We start from the raw sequence: 19,420 nt of genomic DNA, 5'->3' as shown, positions 1-19,420 counted from the left end.
TAAATAACAACATAATGAGATTTTCACTCTGCAGCGGAGTGTGCGCTGATATGAAACTTCTTGGCAGTTTAAAACTGTGTGCCCGACCGAGACTCGAACTCGGGACCTTTGCCTTTCGCGGGCAAGTGTCTACCAAGCTTCTGTAAAGTTTGGAAGGTAGGAGACGAGATACTGGCAGAAGTAGAGCTGTGAGGACCGGGCGTGAGTCGTGCTTCGGTAGCTCAGTTGGTACAGCACTTGCCCGCGAAAGGCATAGGTCCCGAGTTCGAGTCTCGGTCGGGCACACAGTTTTAATCTGCCAGGAAGTTTCATATCAGCGCACACTCCGCTGCAGAGTGAAAATCTCATTCTGGAAACATCCCCCCAGGCTGTGGCTAAGCCATGTCTCCGCAATATCCTTTCTTTCAGGAGTGCTAGTTCTGCAAGGTTGGCAGGAGAGCTTCTGTACAGTTTGGAAGGTAGGAGACGAGATACTGGCAGAAGTAGAGCTGTGAGGACCGGGCGTGTGTCGTGCTTCGGTAGCTCAGTTGGTAGAGCACTTGCCCGCGAAAGGCAAAGGTCCCGAGTTCGAGTCTCGGTCGGGCACACAGTTTTAATCTGCCAGGAAGTTTCATATCAGCGCACACTCCGCTGCAGAGTGAAAATCTCATTCTGGAAACATCCCCCCAGGCTGTGGCTAAGCCATGTCTCCGCAATATCCTTTCTTTCAGGAGTGCTGGTTCTGCAAGGTTCGCAGGACAGCTTCTGTAAAGTTTGGAAAGTAGGAGACGAGATACTAGCAGAAGTAGAGCTGTGAGGACCGGGCGTGAGTCGTGCTTCGGTAGCTCAGTTGGTAGAGCACTTGCCCGCAAAAGGCATAGGTCCCGAGTTCGAGTCTCGGTCGGGCACACAGTTTTAATCTGCCAGGAAGGTTAAATAACAACATGTGTATCAGCCACCCTGTGGATGGCTTAGCGCAAACTCATGTCTCCGAATCGACACCTGTGGCACCCGCATCACCACCAGCGGTGCTGTAGTCGCGGGAATATTCCTCTACATTCTTAATGTTTCCATCTAGGAACACAACAAGTAACCTTCCACACAATGGGTATTTCAGTGACTGTACTGCACCTAGCTTACCGGTAATAGCTGGAAAGTCATTCCAGGGGACATGCTCCTCCAGAATGTCAGCGAGCAGGCAAGCTGCCACCAGCATGAAACCGTCACACTCACCATTGATCACTGCCTCGCTGTTCTTAACCACCATAGACACAGCTAGTGTGCAACCAGTCTGCTTCCTGTGTGAAACTATCGCTCCCCCTGTCGACCACTGCCTTATTGGAGTTACCCACCATAGACACAAACAGCGAGCGCCCAAACTGTTGGGCAGGTGAAACTATCTCTCTCATTATCAAGCACGGCCTCGTTGGACTTAGCAACGATAAACACAGTTAGCTGGCAGCCCGTCTGTCACCTTGGTGGAACCATAACTTTCACTATCGACCACTGCCTCGTTGGATTTACCCACCATAGACACAGTCAGCGAGCGCCCAAACTGTTGGGCAGGTGAATCTATCGCTCTCACTATCAAGCACGGCCTCGTTGGACTTAGCAACGATAAACACAGTTAGCTAGCAGCCCGTCTGTCACCTTGGTGGAACCATAACTTTCACTATCGACCACTGCCTCGTTGGACTTAGCCACTATAGACATAGTGAGCGAGTAACTAACCTGTCACCTGAGTAAAACCGTCACTCTCATTATCGACTACTGCCTCTTTGGACTTAGCTGCCATAGACACCACGAGCTGACAGACTGTCACCCGGTGCAGATGTCACTCTCACCATTAACGGCACCCTTGTTAGAAATAGTCAACGAAAGAACAGTAATCTCCTACTTGTACTTAGTCTCCAAGTGACATTCATCTTGCTTTTTTACAGGCTTAGCATGTTAAAGGACTGTTGAACTTAGTCTTCTGTGATAATTTTTGTTGCATAATTTGAACTGCACCTCCAACTGAACAGTTTATTCTCAGAGTGACTAAACCTCCAAATGATTAAATTACTCTCATTAATTGAACTCAGCAGACGTCTACATGCAGACGTCTACGTTTGGACGTAGCGTCAGAACGGTTATAAATTCTGATTTAAAGTGCTAAATTTGTTATGGTTTTTGGGGATTGTTTGGCGCATTGATCATACATGCAGAATTACCTTTAGATTCTGTTATTTAGACTTTACGTTCCACTTTGACCTTTGATCTTGATTATAACTGTAGGCACAGTGAATTCAACAAATGTGTTTCCTTGTGTATTACCACTTGATATGTTAAAATCTGTGTGAAATCTTATGGGACTTAACTCGTAGGGTAATTAGTGCCTAAGCTTACACACTACTTAACCTAAATTATCCTAAGGACAAACACACACACCCATGCCCGAGGGAGGACTCGAACCTCCGCCGGGACCAGCCGCACAGTCCATGACTACCACTTGATAATTACTGTCATTTAAGCATGCTATATCACATTAGTTGACTGTCCTCCCTGCTCTCCCCCGATTCTATCGCAACACAGCTTCGCAGCTAAGTATGAGATACAAAACTTTTTCAGCAGTTTATACATTACATTTCAGAAACCTTTACTCTTCACGGTCCTGCTGTTGTCAGAAATGTCACATAACACGGCAATCTATAAATAAAAACGATACTTACGCTATTATAAGTTGATGGTGTCGAATGTTCTTCACTAAAGTGCTGTACAGAGTCCAGCGCTTGTCATCTCTATTCAGAAAGAAGAGGTTCCCGCTACTGTCTACACTGATCACGGGCGCAGGTAAACACCCACTGAACGTGTAGCTTGGTTGTGATCTACTCATTTCATCAGTGCGACTTTCTTGAAGTTGTGCACTCATGTCCCTCTCTGCTTCATTTACTCGGTCGCGAAGCTTCGAAAGTCTGATTCCTTCGATATTCTTGTTCAGGACTGCTAGTTCAGATGCTGCATGGGTTAAGAGAACGACGAAGAAAACGTCCAGTAGGATGCTCGTCTCCCCAGCTGCCCCTGCGCCAACAGCCTGGATGGCGTACGTGATTTCATAGGCGGGCGAGTGTTGCACGTCGACGGGAAGCCAGAAGATGAGCGGCCTGGTGCTGTTGTCCGCTTGTGACGACGTTAGGGTCCGAATGAGTGGGTCTCCCATCCACAGCATCACCGTCACCGCTGGTAGCGTCTGGAACACAGCGGTTCAGATCACACCTTCAAATCCACCATGGCATCTGTGATGTAATGCTACCAAACCCTTTACTGGTTTTGCAAACCAAAGATCAATGGCAAGCACTCGAACTACAACTAATCGGTATCTTCAGAAGGAACATTTTCTTCACCAGAACTTAGATGCTCTTCGAATAAAAGTAGGTTCTGACGTATCATAGCAGACTCTTTCGGTTACTACATAATCTCGGTTGAAATTATCAGTCTCATTCCATTTCTATCATTTTACTTATGTTTGTTTATCAGAGTCGTTCGTATGATGAAAATTTTCTCATTTTATGCCCATGTTCGTATGATTAAAATTTTCTCATTTTATTCCCACTTAAAAATTATCTCTAACATACTAACATTTATTGGAAGTTTGAGCGATCTCTTTCTCGCAGTGACATAATATGTTTTAGAGGGGTAGTTTCGATGTACTAATTCTGCTAAGCTTGACGTGAAAGCACTGCTTAACATTTTTTTATATTTACTTTGAAAGATATTCTGAAACAATTGAAGTATCGCACTCGATGAACAACGACGAAATACCTCGATACAGGAAATATTTTTCATCCAAAGGACAATGGTTTGCTTAATATTATTTCATGAAAAAGAAAGTATTGGTAATTTACGAAATACTTTGTCCTAGAAGAATTAAAGTTAAGATTAGTAATCTAAAATTAAAACGTAGTCTGCTATACACAACGTGTTTGACTTTATAGGTACAAAAGAAGAGGCGAGTAGAGTTAATGATACAAGGAAATAAACTTAATAAACATAGGTCCAGAAATCAATGGTTTTTCCCATTACGACGTTTTAAGACCAAGTGTATGGATAGCTTATAACAGAATCTTCGGGAATCCGGGCCGTGGATGTGCATTCAAGGAGAAACACATAACAACAAGTAATCCACACGGGAAACATTAATGTAAAGTCAGGCTTCATCAAATCTCTTCCTCGATACCTGTACATGCTAAAAAAATCCCAGATATATTCTGAATGCATTGACAGCCGTCCGAAATGCGTTCCTGGCCCCGTTTGGTGCGATCAGCAAAGCTGGATTACCCAAAAACTTTAAACACCGCCACACAAAGAAATATTCGGAGGACCTGGGAGGCCACAGTATTGGTGAAGCATGGCTTGTACAGTTGTTGAAACGCTGTTTACCAGGACTTAGGTATATGGCACAGCAATTAAAACAAACGATGGGAGTTTATCACTTCGTAATTTAGCCTCACGTCTGGTATTTCGACACACAAACTTAGCCAATGCTGTAACAGTGGCATGACTGCACTTGTGCATCGCTATCATGGTCGATCAGGGAAACCATAGTTTCCAGTCGTATATTTGTTAGAATTATATGCTTCTTTCATTGTGCTCTACTGGCACATTTTGTTCGTAACTACGGTATCCTATACGTGAAACTCACAGAGTTTAAGCTCTTTTTTTAATTTTTCTAGTGATTATCTTTTTTCGTCCCTTCTATTCCCAAGTCAACCTTGTTCAAATAATATATTGAAAGGTATGTGCTAAGGTCTGATCAGTGTAGATCCAGAAAATAAAGTCGGTAGTTGCCAACCGCAAGGTGGAATGAGTATAATATCTTTGAGTAGGAGGATCTTTGATGGTTAAGAGAGCCGGGCGCGTATAGTGAGAAAAAAAAAAAAAACCTTGGGAGTCGCAGCTACACAGCTAGGTACCGAGAGGAAGCAGACGTGTGTGGTGACAGCTTTAAGGTAGGAGTCGCGCTGCACTGAGCAAACTTTAGCACGTTAATGGGAGTAGCTATGTAATGATTTCAAAAAATGGTTTTTGTTAGATAATTTTCACAGTTAGGATTTGTATGTCCAAGGTTTGACGCAGTAAGCGTTTTGTAAAATTTTTTGTAAGAGTGATTCATGCTACAAAAATGTTGGAAATGGTAGGGTTTGTGTGTATGACTTAAAATTTTTACAATATATATATTGAGATCAACACTGTGTTTAAATCCGACATCCTGAATCATAATCCACATCCTTTGTTTGTATTGAATATGAAAATGAGTAGTAAAGTAAAGTTACCCACCAATGAAAGAACATAAAGAAAATGAGGACTCTATGCAATATACACTCCTGGAAATGGAAAAAAGAACACATTGACACCGGTGTGTCAGACCCACCATACTTGCTCCGGACACTGCGAGAGGGCTGTACAAGCAATGATCACACGCACGGCACAGCGGACACACGAGGAACCGCGGTGTTGGCCGTCGAATGGCGCTAGCTGCGCAGCATTTGTGCACCGCGGCCGTCAGTGTCAGCCAGTTTGCCGTGGCATACGGAGCTCCATCGCATTCTTTAACACTGGTAGCATGCCGCGACAGCGTGGACGTGAACCGTATGTGCAGTTGACGGACTTTGAGCGAGGGCGTATAGTGGGCATGCGGGAGGCCGGGTGGACGTACCGCCGAATTGCTCAACACGTGGGGCGTGAGGTCTCCACAGTACATCGATGTTGTCGCCAGTGGTTGGCGGAAGGTGCACGTGCCCGTCGACCTGGGACCGGACCGCAGCGACGCACGGATGCACGCCAAGACCGTAGGATCCTACGCAGTGCCGTAGGGGACCGCACCGCCACTTCCCAGCAAATTAGGGACACTGTTGCTCCTGGGGTATCGGCGAGGACCATTCGCAACCGTCTCCATGAAGCTGGGCTACGGTCCCGCACACCGTTAGGCCGTCTTCCGCTCACGCCCCAACATCGTGCAGCCCGCCTCCAGTGGTGTCGCGACAGGCGTGAATGGAGGGACGAATGGAGACGTGTCGTCTTCAGCGATGAGAGTCGCTTCTGCCTTGGTGCCAATGATGGTCGTATGCGTGTTTGGCGCCGTGCAGGTGAGCGCCACAATCAGGACTGCATACGACCGAGGCACACAGGGCCAACACCTGGCATCATGGTGTGGGGAGCGATCTCCTACACTGGCCGTACACCACTGGTGATCGTCGAGGGGACACTGAATAGTGCACGGTACATCCAAACCGTCATCGAACCCATCGTTCTACCATTCCTAGACCGGCAAGGGAACTTGCTGTTCCAACAGGACAATGCACGTCCGCATGTATCCCGTGCCACCCAACGTGCTCTAGAAGGTGTAAGTCAACTACCCTGGCCAGCAAGATCTCCGGATCTGTCCCCCATTGAGCATGTTTGGGACTGGATGAAGCGTCGTCTCACGCGGTCTGCACGTCCAGCACGAACGCTGGTCCAACTGAGGCGCCAGGTGGAAATGGCATGGCAAGCCGTTCCACAGGACTACATCCAGCATCTCTACGATCGTCTCCATGGGAGAATAGCAGCCTGCATTACTGCGAAAGGTGGATATACACTGTACTAGTGCCGACATTGTGCATGCTCTGTTGCCTGTGTCTATGTGCCTGTGGTTCTGTCAGTGTGATCATGTGATGTATCTGACCCCAGGAATGTGTCAATAAAGTTTCCCCTTCCTGGGACAATGAATTCACGGTGTTCTTATTTCAATTTCCAGGAGTGTATATGTGCAGTTCATGGTTTGAAATCGATTTTTGTATAAGTAAAGTTATCAGAGCAAAGTTAATTCAAATAACTAATTTTATGTCATTGCACAACAGGCATTATTCAAGACAAGAGATAATTTCATTAAGTAACCATCAGGGCAAAAAGTTAATTCTCGGTACCATCTTAATGCCATTGCACAAACGGCATTATTCTCTTAAACTTGATGGCTGAGTCAAATACATGTTTCATTACTGGCAAAACGGAGGAGTGCAAGAAATAAGTTTGCAGTCGCAGTCAGATGCAGGTTTGTTGAACAATTAATTTGGATCAATGTTATCTTTTGATACTTTCACTAAATAAAAAGGAAACAATTTTGGTTCGATACTTTCACTTTTAAAAATAAATTTTATCCATTATACCTTCAATATTATAAAAATAGTTTGCATACGAGCAGATCTAGCGATATGTGAAGGTCTCCAAATTCTGTTTTGATCAACTTTATCTTATTGAAAATTTGCCAAGTAACTGAGATGGTGGCAACACTGATGACAAGTAGAAGTGTAGTGGTATTGTTTCGTTTCGTGCTGAGTGTTAATAAGCAAAATTGCACAAAGTTTTGGTTTTTCTTTTAACCCATTTGAAATCATCCAAAATGTGAAGGGATATACTTGCAATCCTGTACGAAACAAATAGAGATACAGTATGTACAAATATAACTGTAGGAATTACGAATTTGAGAATCTATTGAAGAGGGCTCCCCTTCTATGCAAAAACAGGGAAACACACGTAGAGCATGCAAGCTTTACTAAACGATGCTTCGAGATGTTCAAGTACTCTCTCTGCTTACGTCAAAACCGACCATCACATGATGAAACTGGAACTTCATGTAGTGAATACCTGGAAACTAACGAGGAGAGAGGACTCACCTTCGTGAAATCACTTTGAAATATATTGCAGTTTACTTAGCTGAAGAGAGTGTAATATGCCTCCCGAAAGAAACTTCTCTTGCCACTATCTACTTATTTCGTACATGAGCAGTGCTTGAGAGTTGGCTAAAATAGGTAGTTCTACTGCAGACATGATAGGAAACATTTCATTGGCGGATGCAGATAAATACCGTAAATTTCTGTGATCACATAATTCTCTGGTATAAGGTTGTCACAAGACGTAGGGTCAGCAGCAATCTGAATGCAGTCAGCATGGTTCCATGACTTTTCTTTCCCCTTGCTTCATCAACTCTCAGTTTGTCTTCCATGAATAATGATGTAGTTAGCTGGGCATTGCAACAAAGGCATCTCCAAGTTATGGAGAGTATCCTTCCAAACTAGCAGATTTAAATCACCTACAGCTCAGCTGTTCCCACTATACCAATCAGCAGGCCAAACTCTGCAAGGCAATCCTCAAACCGGAAATTCCGTACCCTGATTTGTGTCCCTGATGAAAGCAACGATCGCCCATATTTGTGAGCTCTGAACCGACCTTGTCTTTTGTCATTTAGATGTTGTGACTAAATCACATTTAGGTGTTATGACCATTTCTGTCATATGTTATCACAGAATTAATTCTTACATTATTTAACCATCAAAACTACCACACTATTTCTCTTTCATTTTCAATGAACTCCAATGTATAGTTCCATCCTCTCGGCTGAAAGTGGTGTTTTGACCTTTGTTATATCCTGCATTTTCTGAAATTTACTGACGGTCTACACAAAGGATATAGAACTTTCTAGGCATTCAGTCAAGGCTTGCACTTGGACACTTCCAGGTATTGCTTCCACATCACGTCTGTTCCCACGCCAAAGTAATACCTTGTACACCATCCCCCAATAGGAACTTGAATGGTGTTCCCTGCTACGGCTAAAAACTAAGATATTTGCTGTGTATATTTCTCTGATATAGTCTACAGATTAAAGTAAACTTTTCAAAGACTGACTTACGCTGTCACTTTTTGGAAACTACATAACACTTTGATGAAATATCATAAAGAACAATGGTAATACACTTTGGTACAGGTTGTTTGCTGGTGACTGAACTTGACTGCACATCATCAGTAACCAAGATGGGACAATCATGGGAATCATGGTAGCATTCATTTTAATGGCCAGTAAAACAACGCACAGTAAATACCTGTTTAGTTTTATGACTGATACGTGGCGGTTGTTTGTTTTTTTTTTTTTTTTTTTTTTTGTCATCAGTCTACTGACTGGTTTGATGCGGCCCGCCACGAATTCCTTTCCTGTGCTAACCTCTTCATCTCAGAGTAGCACTTGCAACTTACGTCCTCAATTATTTGCTTGACGTATTCCAATCTCTGTCTTCCTCTACAGTTTTTGCCCTCTACAGCTCCTTCTACACTCCTGGAAATGGAAAAAAGAACACATTGACACCGGTGTGTCAGACCCACCATACTTGCTCCGGACACTGCGAGAGGGCTGTACAAGCAATGATCACACGCACGGCACAGCGGACACACCAGGAACCGCGGTGTTGGCCGTCGAATGGCGCTAGCTGCGCAGCATTTGTGCACCGCCGCCGTCAGTGTCAGCCAGTTTGCCGTGGCATACGGAGCTCCATCGCAGTCTTTAACACTGGTAGCATGCCGCGACAGCGTGGACGTGAACCGTATGTGCAGTTGACGGACTTTGAGCGAGGGCGTATAGTGGGCATGCGGGAGGCCGGGTGGACGTACCGCCGAATTGCTCAACACGTGGGGCGTGAGGTCTCCACAGTACATCGATGTTGTCGCCAGTGGTCGGCGGAAGGTGCACGTGCCCGTCGACCTGGGACCGGACCGCAGCGACGCACGGATGCACGCCAAGACCGTAGGATCCTACGCAGTGCCGTAGGGGACCGCACCGCCACTTCCCAGCAAATTAGGGACACTGTTGCTCCTGGGGTATCGGCGAGGACCATTCGCAACCGTCTCCATGAAGCTGGGCTACGGTCCCGCACACCGTTAGGCCGTCTTCCACTCACGGCCCAACATCGTGCAGCCCGCCTCCAGTGGTGTCGCGACAGGCGTGAATGGAGGGACGAATGGAGACGTGTCGTCTTCAGCGATGAGAGTCGCTTCTGCCTTGGTGCCAATGATGGTCGTATGCGTGTTTGGCGCCGTGCAGGTGAGCGCCACAATCAGGACTGCATACGACCGAGGCACACAGGGCCAACACCTGGCATCATGGTGTGGGGAGCGATCTCCTACACTGGCCGTACACCACTGGTGATCGTCGAGGGGACACTGAATAGTGCACGGTACATCCAAACCGTCATCGAACCCATCGTTCTACCATTCCTAGACCGGCAAGGGAACTTGCTGTTCCAACAGGACAATGCACGTCCGCATGTATCCCGTGCCACCCAACGTGCTCTAGAAGGTGTAAGTCAACTACCCTGGCCAGCAAGATCTCCGGATCTGTCCCCCATTGAGCATGTTTGGGACTGGATGAAGCATCGTCTCACGCGGTCTGCATGTCCAGCACGAACGCTGGTCCAACTGAGGCGCCAGGTGGAAATGGCATGGCAAGCCGTTCCACAGGACTACATCCAGCATCTCTACGATCGTCTCCATGGGAGAATAGCAGCCTGCATTGCTGCGAAAGGTGGATATACACTGTACTAGTGCCGACATTGTGCATGCTCTGTTGCCTGTGTCTATGTGCCTGTGGTTCTGTGAGTGTGATCATGTGATGTATCTGACCCCAGGAATGTGTCAATAAAGTTTCCCCTTCCTGGGACAATGAATTCACGGTGTTCTTATTTCAATTTCCAGGAGTGTAGTACCATGGAAGTCATTCCCTCATGTCTTAGCAGATGTCCTATCATCCTGTCCCTTCTCCTTATCAATGTTTAACACATATTCCTTTCCTCTCCGATTCTGCGTAGAACCTCCTCATTCCTTACCTTATCAGTCCACCTAATTTTCAACATTCGTCTATAGCACCACATCTCAAAGGCTTCGATTCTCTTCTGTTCCGGTTTTCCCACAGTCCATGTTTCACTACCATACAATGCTGTACTCCAGACGTACATCCTCAGATATTTCTTCCTCAAATTAAGGCCGGTATTTGATATTAGTTGACACCTCTTGGTCAGAAATTCCTTTTTTGCCATAGTGAGTTTGCTTTTTATGTCCTCCTTGCTCCGTCCTTCATTGGTTATTTTACAGCCTAGGTAGCAGAATTCCTTAACTTCATTGACTTCGTGACCATCAATCCTGATGTCAAGTTTCTCGCTGTTCTCATTTCTACTACTTCTCATTACTTTCGTCTTTCTCCGATTTACTCTCAAACCATACTGTGTACTCACTAGACTGTTCATTCCGCTCAGCAGATCATTTAATTCTTCTTCACTTTCACTCAGGATAGCAATGTCATCAGCGAATCGTATCATTGAAATCCTTTCACCTTGTATTTTAATTCCACTCCTGAAACTTTCTTTTATTTCCATCATTGCTTCCTCGGTGTACAGACTGAAGAGTAGGGGCGAAAGGCTACAGCCTTGTCTTACACCCTTCTTAATACGAGCACTTCGTTCTTGATCGTCCACTCTTATTATTCCCTCTTGGTCGTTGTACATATTGTATATGACCCGTCTCTCCCTATAGCTTACCCCTACTTTTTTCAGAATCTCGAACAGCTTGCAGCATTTTATATTGTCGAACGCTTTTTCCAGGTCGACAAATCCTATGAAAGTGTATTGATTTTTCTTTAGTCTTGTTTCCATTCTTACCCGTAACGTCAAAATTGCCTCTCTCGTCCCTTTACTTTTCCTAAAGCCAAACTGATCGTCACCTAGCGCATTCTCAGTTTTCTTTTCCATTCTTCTGTATATTATTCTTGTAAGCAGCTTCGATGCATGAGCTGTTAAGCTGATTGTGCGATAATTCTTGCACTTGTCAGCTCTTGCCGTCTTCGGAATTGTGTGCATGATGCTTTTCCGAAAGTCAGATGGTATGTCGCCAGACTCATATATTCTACACACCAACGTGAATAGTCGTTTTGTTGCCACTTCCCCCAATAATTTTAGAAATTCTGATGGAATGTTATCTATCCCTTCTGCCTTATTTGACCGTAAGTCCTCCAAAGCTCTTTTAAATTCCGATTCTAATACTGGATCCCCTATCTCTTCTAAATCGACTCCTGTTTCTTCTTCTATCACATCAGACAAATCTTCACCCTCATAGAGGCTTTCAATGTATTCTTTCCACCTATCTGCTCTCTCCTCTGCATTTAACAGTGGAATTCCCGTTGCACTCTTAATGTTACCACCGTTGCTTTTAATATCACCAAAGGTTGTTTTGACTTTCCTGTATGCTGAGTCTGTCCTTCCGACAATCACATCCTTTTCGATGTCTTCACATTTTTCCTGCAGCCATTTCGTCTTAGCTTCCCTGCACTTCCTATTTATTTCATTCCTCAGCGACTTGTATTACTGTATTCCTATTTGTACTTCCTCCTTTCATCAGTCAACTGAAGTATTTCTTCAGTTACCCATGGTCTCTTCGCAGCTACCTTCTTTGTACCTATGTTTTCCTTCCCAACTTCTGTGATGGCCCTTTTTAGAGATGTCCATTCCTCTTCAACTGTACTGCCTACTGCGCTATTCCTTATCGCTGTATCTATAGCGTTAGAGAACTTCAAACGTATATCGTCATTCCTTAGTACTTCCGTATCCCACTTCGTTGCGTATTGATTCATCCTGACTAATGTCTTGAACCTTAGCCTACTCTTCATCACTACTATATTGTGATCTGAGTCTATATCCGCTCCTGGGTACGCCTTACAATCCAGTATCTGATTTCGGAATCTCTGTCTGACCATGATGTAATCTAATTGAAATCTTCCCGTATCTCCCGGCCTTTTCCAAGTATACCTCCTCCTCTTGTGATTCTTGAACAGGGTGTTCGCTATTACTAGCTGAAACTTGTTACAGAACTCAATTAGTCTTTCTCCTCTTTCATTCCTTGTCCCAAGCCCATATTCTCCTGTAACCTTCTCTTCTACTCCTTCCCCTACAACTGCATTCCAGTCGCCCATGACTATTAGATTTTCGTCCCCCTTTACATACTGCATTACCCTTTCAATATCCTCATACACTTTCTCTATCTGTTCATCTTCAGCTTGCGACGTCGGCATGTATACCTGAACTATCATTGTCGGTGTTGGTCTGCTGTCGATTCTGATTAGAACAACCCGGTCACTGAACTGTTCACAGTAACACACCCTCTGCCCTACCTTCCTATTCATAACGAATCCTACACATGTTATACCATTTTCTGCTGCTGTTGATATTACCTGATACTCATATGACCAGAAATCCTTGTCTTCCTTCCACTTCACTTCACTGACCCCTACTATATCTAGATTGAGCCTTTGCATTTCCCTTTTCAGATTTTCTAGTTTCCCTACCACGTTCAAGCTTCTGACATTCCACGCCCCGACTCGTAGAACGTTATCCTTTCGTTGATTATTCAATCTCTTTCTCATGGTAACCTCCCCCTTGGCAGTCACCTCCGGGAGATCCGAATGGGGGACTATTACGGAATCTTTTGCCAATGGAGAGATCATCATGACACTTCTTCAATTACAGGCCACATGTCCTGTGGATACACGTTACGTGTCTTTGATGCAGTGGTTTCCATTGCCTTCTGCATCCTCATGTCGTTGATCATTGCTGATTCTTCCGCCTTTAGGGGCAATTTCCCACCCCTAGGACAAGAGAGTGCCGTGAACCTGTATCCGCTCCTCCGCCCTCTTTGACAAGGCCGTTGGCAGAATGAGGCTGACTTCTTATGCCGGAAGTCTTCGGCCGCCAATGCTGATTATTTATCAAAATTTAGGCAGTGGCGGGGATCGAACCCGGGACCGAAGACGTTTTGATTATGAATCAAAGACGCTACCCCTTTTTTTTTTTTTTTTTTTAATCTCATTTTGTTCGCTTTTGTTCATTGTGTCTGTTCGGGGCGGACGCCGTAAGGCAGCCATTTATGTTCGTTGTTGATCGATTGACTCAGTTTTTTTATTACAGAGGGCACGTAACCCTCTGACCGAACACGCTGAGCTACCGTGCCGGCACCCCTAGACCACGGTTGCTACACGCACTGATAGGCCTGCCACACCTCTGCAGGTAGACTGACTGGTACTCTATGACTGAGAGGACTCACCTGCCACATCTTCCACACAGTGCTGGCAGTCCTGCTGTACTTCTCCCGGACACCTGCACCATTGTCTGGGTATAACCTCCTCGCATCCAGTAGACTCAGCACCATATGCTGAAGTCGCTTGCGGTACAGCATGAACGTCACCAACTGCCAACGTAATACTCTACAGCATACTAAATAGTGCCTAAATACGAGAAATTACAAGTAATCAACAGGTAACTAGAGGGATGAATGCAAGCAATTTTTCAATTTGATGAATTAGTCACAAACAACAAAACTGTGAACAGTGTCGTTTTGCAGCAGGAGAGCTTGGCTTATCTGAACGAGAGCACTTGAGAGAGGAATTGTGATCCAAAAACTAACTGGAAACAAAGAAAATAACAATGAAAACGTATTTATAGGAAAAAAATAATAAGGACTGAACGTGTGTGTATTGCTATAAACAGTTTCCATGCCCTATTCTTGGGTCGGGGAACTTAACTTGGCCAATAATGGAAAATTGTGTGCATTCAAAACTTGAAAATAACGCACATTTTCATTTCATGAATAGGGTAGTATCGAAACGCGTACAGTAGGAAGGGAAGGACATAAACGATTAGAAGCATCTGAAATGTGGTATTACAAGAGGTTCATTGCAGAAAAGGGTAGTTGTAGCGATAACAGGTGTAAACGATCTCAGAGGCAGATCTTCATACATAGCGGATCACTGATGTTGCAAAACGCTACGAATCTGTCATAAAGTTAACAGATAAAATTTACATGACAGTCGAGATATGTCCACCTGCACTCTCATTAGATGAGATTCCTTACAAAAGCCTTTTTCGACCTGTTGTGTCACTCTCAAGTGAAAACGTATTTTGAAATGCATCAATGCATAACAATTTTAAGATTACTTTGTTCTTGGTTCAAACATAACAATGTTCTCTAAAAGGAACAATTACGTACTGATGTCGCTTGAAAGTGACATAGAAGGCTGAAACAGGCGATATTTGGAAAGTGACATAGAAGGCTGAAACAGGTGATATTTTTGAATAAATTTAACAACGGTCCAGGCAAAAGGGACTGTAGGACTGTCGGCTAAAGAAAAGACGGATTTTGAAATTTTAGCAAGTGGCTGCACTTTACTAATAAAATAGATACAGAAGACATTTGGTGTATTTGGTGCTTGGTAAATGAAAAATCAAATGAGTACTTGTTCTGATGAACTGAGGTCAGAAGCATCGATATTTAGGACCTACACCAGAGAGTCAGTTGCAGTTATTTAATCTCACATGTTGTACCAAAATGTCGTTTTTGATAGTATATCGAGCGATTAAAAACTTTTACTTAGCTTAACATATGTACATATGGACTCTACTGGCGCCCCCCCCCCCCCCCACTACCTCCAAAGCGCCCAGGGTATGAAAACACTTACAGTAACATAATATATAGAATTTATTTACTGATAATATATTATAAATAACAATAGAATGTAGTATCTATTTTAAAATGCTGGTAATATATTATGAATATTCACTTCTTAACTACGGTTCTATAAAACGCTATACTGTTTCTCGGCATAAATACGGACTCAGGCACAGGTTAGACTTTAATTTGAGCCAAAAATCTTATCTGTCTTGGAGATCATTTGGCGCCTCTCCGACAGCAGCATCCGATCCGTGATAAACCCCCCGGCGCTCCCCCCCTCCCCTTCTCTCCGCCCCCCCCCCCTCACACAGCCCCTCCCCGCTACGCCACAGGACACGTCTCATTTGCTGTACATGATTTCGAGAATCATTCAAAGGTAAGTCAAAGTATGTCTAACCTTTATTATTTTTTACTTTTAGAGAAATCGTACCACGAAAAATTTTACTATATTTTTTTTATTTTCAAGTTATCGTTGCGTGAGCATAACTTAGTGACACTTCGATTCCGTTTCTAGCGATTTCTGTTCTCCAAATAACCTGAGTTTAGTACTTTAACATAACGAAATCTCTTTGACGGTTAAATATCACAGTAATATAAGTTTTTATCTGCATAATTGCTATGCTTTGAGAAAATTAACTTTTTGACACCTCATTTGTGTTCCTGGGGTGTCTGATGTTCTCGACATGGACAAATTTAGTACGTTATTCGAAGACAATGACGAAATGAAATTTTGACACCTCATCGCCTTCCTGGCATCTTCTGTTCTCCAAATGGCCTAAATTTGATACTTGATTTGAAGGAAGCTTTTTTTCATAGCTAAAATGACACTAGTATAACTTGTTATGCGAAAAATAGCTAGACGTAGAACAGATGATCCTTATGACACTTTATTTACATATCTAGCTGTAGTTGTTCGCAAAACATTTCAGTTTTTCCTCCAGTCACTTTTTCTTTATTGGCCTTGTAAGTAGGCTGTTTAGGTTTTTATGTTGGTAACGCCACGTAGCGCTCTGTATGAAAATCACTGACTGTGCTGTGTGCAGTCTGTGGCTGGTTTGCATTGTTGGAATTTTTGCTATTGTAATGTTGGGCAGTTGGATGTGAACAGCGCGTAGCGTTGCGAAGTTGGAGGTGAGCCGCCACCAGAGGTGGATGTGGGGAGAGAGATGGCAGAATTTTGAGAGCGGACGATCTAGACGTGTGTCCATCAGAAAGAGTAAATTTGTAATACTGCATATCATGAACTGATATATACAGGGTGTTTCAAAAATGACCGGTATATTTGAAACGGCAATAAAAACTAAACGAGCAGCGATAGAAATACACCGTTTGTTGCAATATGCTTGGGACAACAGTACATTTTCAGGCGGACAAACTTTCGAAATTACAGTAGTTACAATTTTCAACAACAGATGGCGCTGCAAGTGATGTGAAAGATATAGAAGACAACGCAGTCTGTGGGTGCGCCATTCTGTACGTCGTCTTTCTGCTGTAAGCGTGTGCTGTTCACAACGTGCAAGTGTGCTGTAGACAACATGGTTTATTCCTTAGAACAGAGGATTTTTCTGGTGTTGGAATTCCACCGCCTAGAACACAGTGTTGTTGCAACAAGACGAAGTTTTCAACGGAGGTTTAATGTAACCAAAGGACCGAAAAGCGATACAATAAAGGATCTGTTTGAAAAATTTCAACGGACTGGGAACGTGACGGATGAACGTGCTGGAAAGGTAGGGCGACCACGTACGGCAACCACAGAGGGCAACGCGCAGCTAGTGCAGCAGGTGATCCAACAGCGGCCTCGGGTTTCCGTTCGCCGTGTTGCAGCTGCGGTCCAAATGACGCCAACGTCCACGTATCGTCTCATGCGCCAGAGTTTACACCTCTATCCATACAAAATTCAAACGCGGCAACCCCTCAGCGCCGCTACCATTGCTGCACGAGAGACATTCGCTAACGATATAGTGCACAGGATTGATGACGGCGATATGCATGTGGGCAGCATTTGGTTTACTGACGAAGTTTATTTTTACCTGGACGGCTTCGTCAATAAACAGAACTGGCGCATATGGGGAACCGAAAAGCCCCATGTTGCAGTCCCATCGTCCCTGCATCCTCAAAAAGTACTGGTCTGGGCCGCCATTTCTTCCAAAGGAATCATTGGCCCATTTTTCAGATCCGAAACGATTACTGCATCACGCTATCTGGACATTCTTCGTGAATTTGTGGCGGTACAAACTGCCTTAGACGACACTGCGAACACCTCGTGGTTTATGCAAGATGGTGCCCGGCCACATCGCACGGCCGACGTCTTTAATTTCCTGAATGAATATTTCGATGATCGTGTGATTGCTTTGGGCTATCCGAAACATACAGGAGGCGGCGTGGATTGGCCTCCCTATTCGCCAGACATGAACCCCTGTGACTTCTTTCTGTGGGGACACTTGAAACACCAGGTTTACCGCCAGAATCCAGAAACAATTGAACAGCTGAAGCAGTACAAATGGTTCAAATGGCTCTGAGCACTATGGGACTCAACTGCTGAGGTCATTAGTCCCCTAGAACTTAGAACTAGTTAAACCTAACTAACCTAAGGACATCACAAACATCCATGCCCGAGGCAGGATTCGAACCTGCGACCGTAGTGGTCTTGCGGTTCCAGACTGCAGCGCCTTTAACCGCACGGCCACTTCGGCCGTGAAGCAGTACATCTCATCTGCATGTGAAGCCATTCCGCCAGACACGTTGTCAAAGGTTTCGGGTAATTTCATTCAGAGACTACGCCATATTATTGCTACGCATGGTGGATATATGGAAAATATCGTACTACAGAGTTTCCCAGACCGCAGCGCCATCTGTTGTTGAAAATTGTAACTACTGTAATTTCGAAAGTTTGTCTGCCTGAAAATGTACTGTTGTCCCAAGCATATTGCAACAAACGGTGTATTTCTATCGCTGCTCGTTTAGTTTTTATTGCCGTTTCAAATATACCGGTCATTTTTGAAACACCCTGTAGATGATGACTTTTGGATATTATTAAGGTAAATACATTAGAATGAAATTTTCACTCTACAACGGAGTGTGCGCTGATATGAAACTTCCTGGCAGATTAAAACTGTGTGCCGGATCGAGAATCGAACTCGGGACCTTCGCGGGCGAAAGGCAAAGGTCCCGAGTTCGAGTCTCGGTCCGGCACACAGTTTTAATCTTCCAGGAAGTTTCAAGGTAAATACATTGTCTGTTCTCTATCAAAATCTTTCATTTGCTGAGTATGCCTATCAGTAGTTAGTGCCTTCAGCAGTTAGAATCTTTTATTTAGCTGGCAGGACTGGTGGTCGCTGTATTGCAGTAGTTCGAGTAAGATTTTTTTCAGATAAGTGATTCATGAAAGGTATAGGTTATTGTTAGTCAGGGCCATTCTTTTGTAGGGATTATTGAAAGTGAGATTGCGTTGCACTAAAAAATAGATTGTGTGTCAATTTAGTGTTGATCAGAATAAGTAAAGAGAGAAATGTCTGAGTACATTCAGTTTTGCTCAGATCTTTGAGAATCAAATAACGTAAGGGATTTACCAGCACAGTAATTCATAAATTTTTCGAAGGGGAGGTTTCAGCCTGACTACTTTCAACCAATTACATATTTTTTGAAATTCTACACCTAACAATGGTCAACGTAATACCCAAATTACCCATTTCCCAACCTTTATTTGGCTATGAAATTTCTGAAAAGAAGTTTATTACGTAAATTTACCGCAAGCCACTAACTAACTTTTTCTTAATTATCCTGATTACTTTCAAGTAAATAAATCTGTTTTTGCGAAACTAGGCCTAACGCTGAACACTTTGTTATACCATTTGTCCGGTTACGGCTGTTTGCTTGGTTAGAAAAATTCAGATAAAACTCCACTGTATAATTTGTAGGGACTCTTGTTTCTGCTCCGCTAAGACATCTGACCAATAAACATATTGTCCACTATAGAAGACTGGGTATTATTTACTTGGAATTTCGAACGCAAATCGGCAAAGTCAATCCATTATTGGTGTCCTGTATAACTTCCTTAATATTCAATTCAATTAGCCGACTGAACTGACATGTGCGTGGCCAGACATGC

General features: G+C 44.0%; 1 protein-coding gene across 1 annotated transcript in view; it reads right to left on the bottom strand.

Annotated features, from left to right (window-relative positions):
* Positions 1–2,686: 2,686 nt before the first annotated feature.
* LOC126195720 (uncharacterized) overlaps positions 2,687–19,420 on the bottom strand; it is a 59,458-nt gene continuing 42,724 nt past the window's right edge. The window contains exons 3-4 of the mRNA XM_049934349.1: positions 13,909–14,052; positions 2,687–3,208 (exon numbers count right to left, since the gene is read on the bottom strand). Coding sequence (XP_049790306.1) covers positions 2,687–3,208; positions 13,909–14,052 — 666 coding nt within the window. The remainder of the gene's footprint in view (positions 3,209–13,908; positions 14,053–19,420) is intronic.

The sequence above is a fragment of the Schistocerca nitens genome, chromosome 7 (assembly GCF_023898315.1).
Source record: "Schistocerca nitens isolate TAMUIC-IGC-003100 chromosome 7, iqSchNite1.1, whole genome shotgun sequence".
Taxonomy (NCBI): domain Eukaryota; kingdom Metazoa; phylum Arthropoda; class Insecta; order Orthoptera; family Acrididae; genus Schistocerca; species Schistocerca nitens.
Note: the sequence above shows the minus strand (reverse complement) of the source record. Positions and strands in the feature narration are given on the sequence as shown.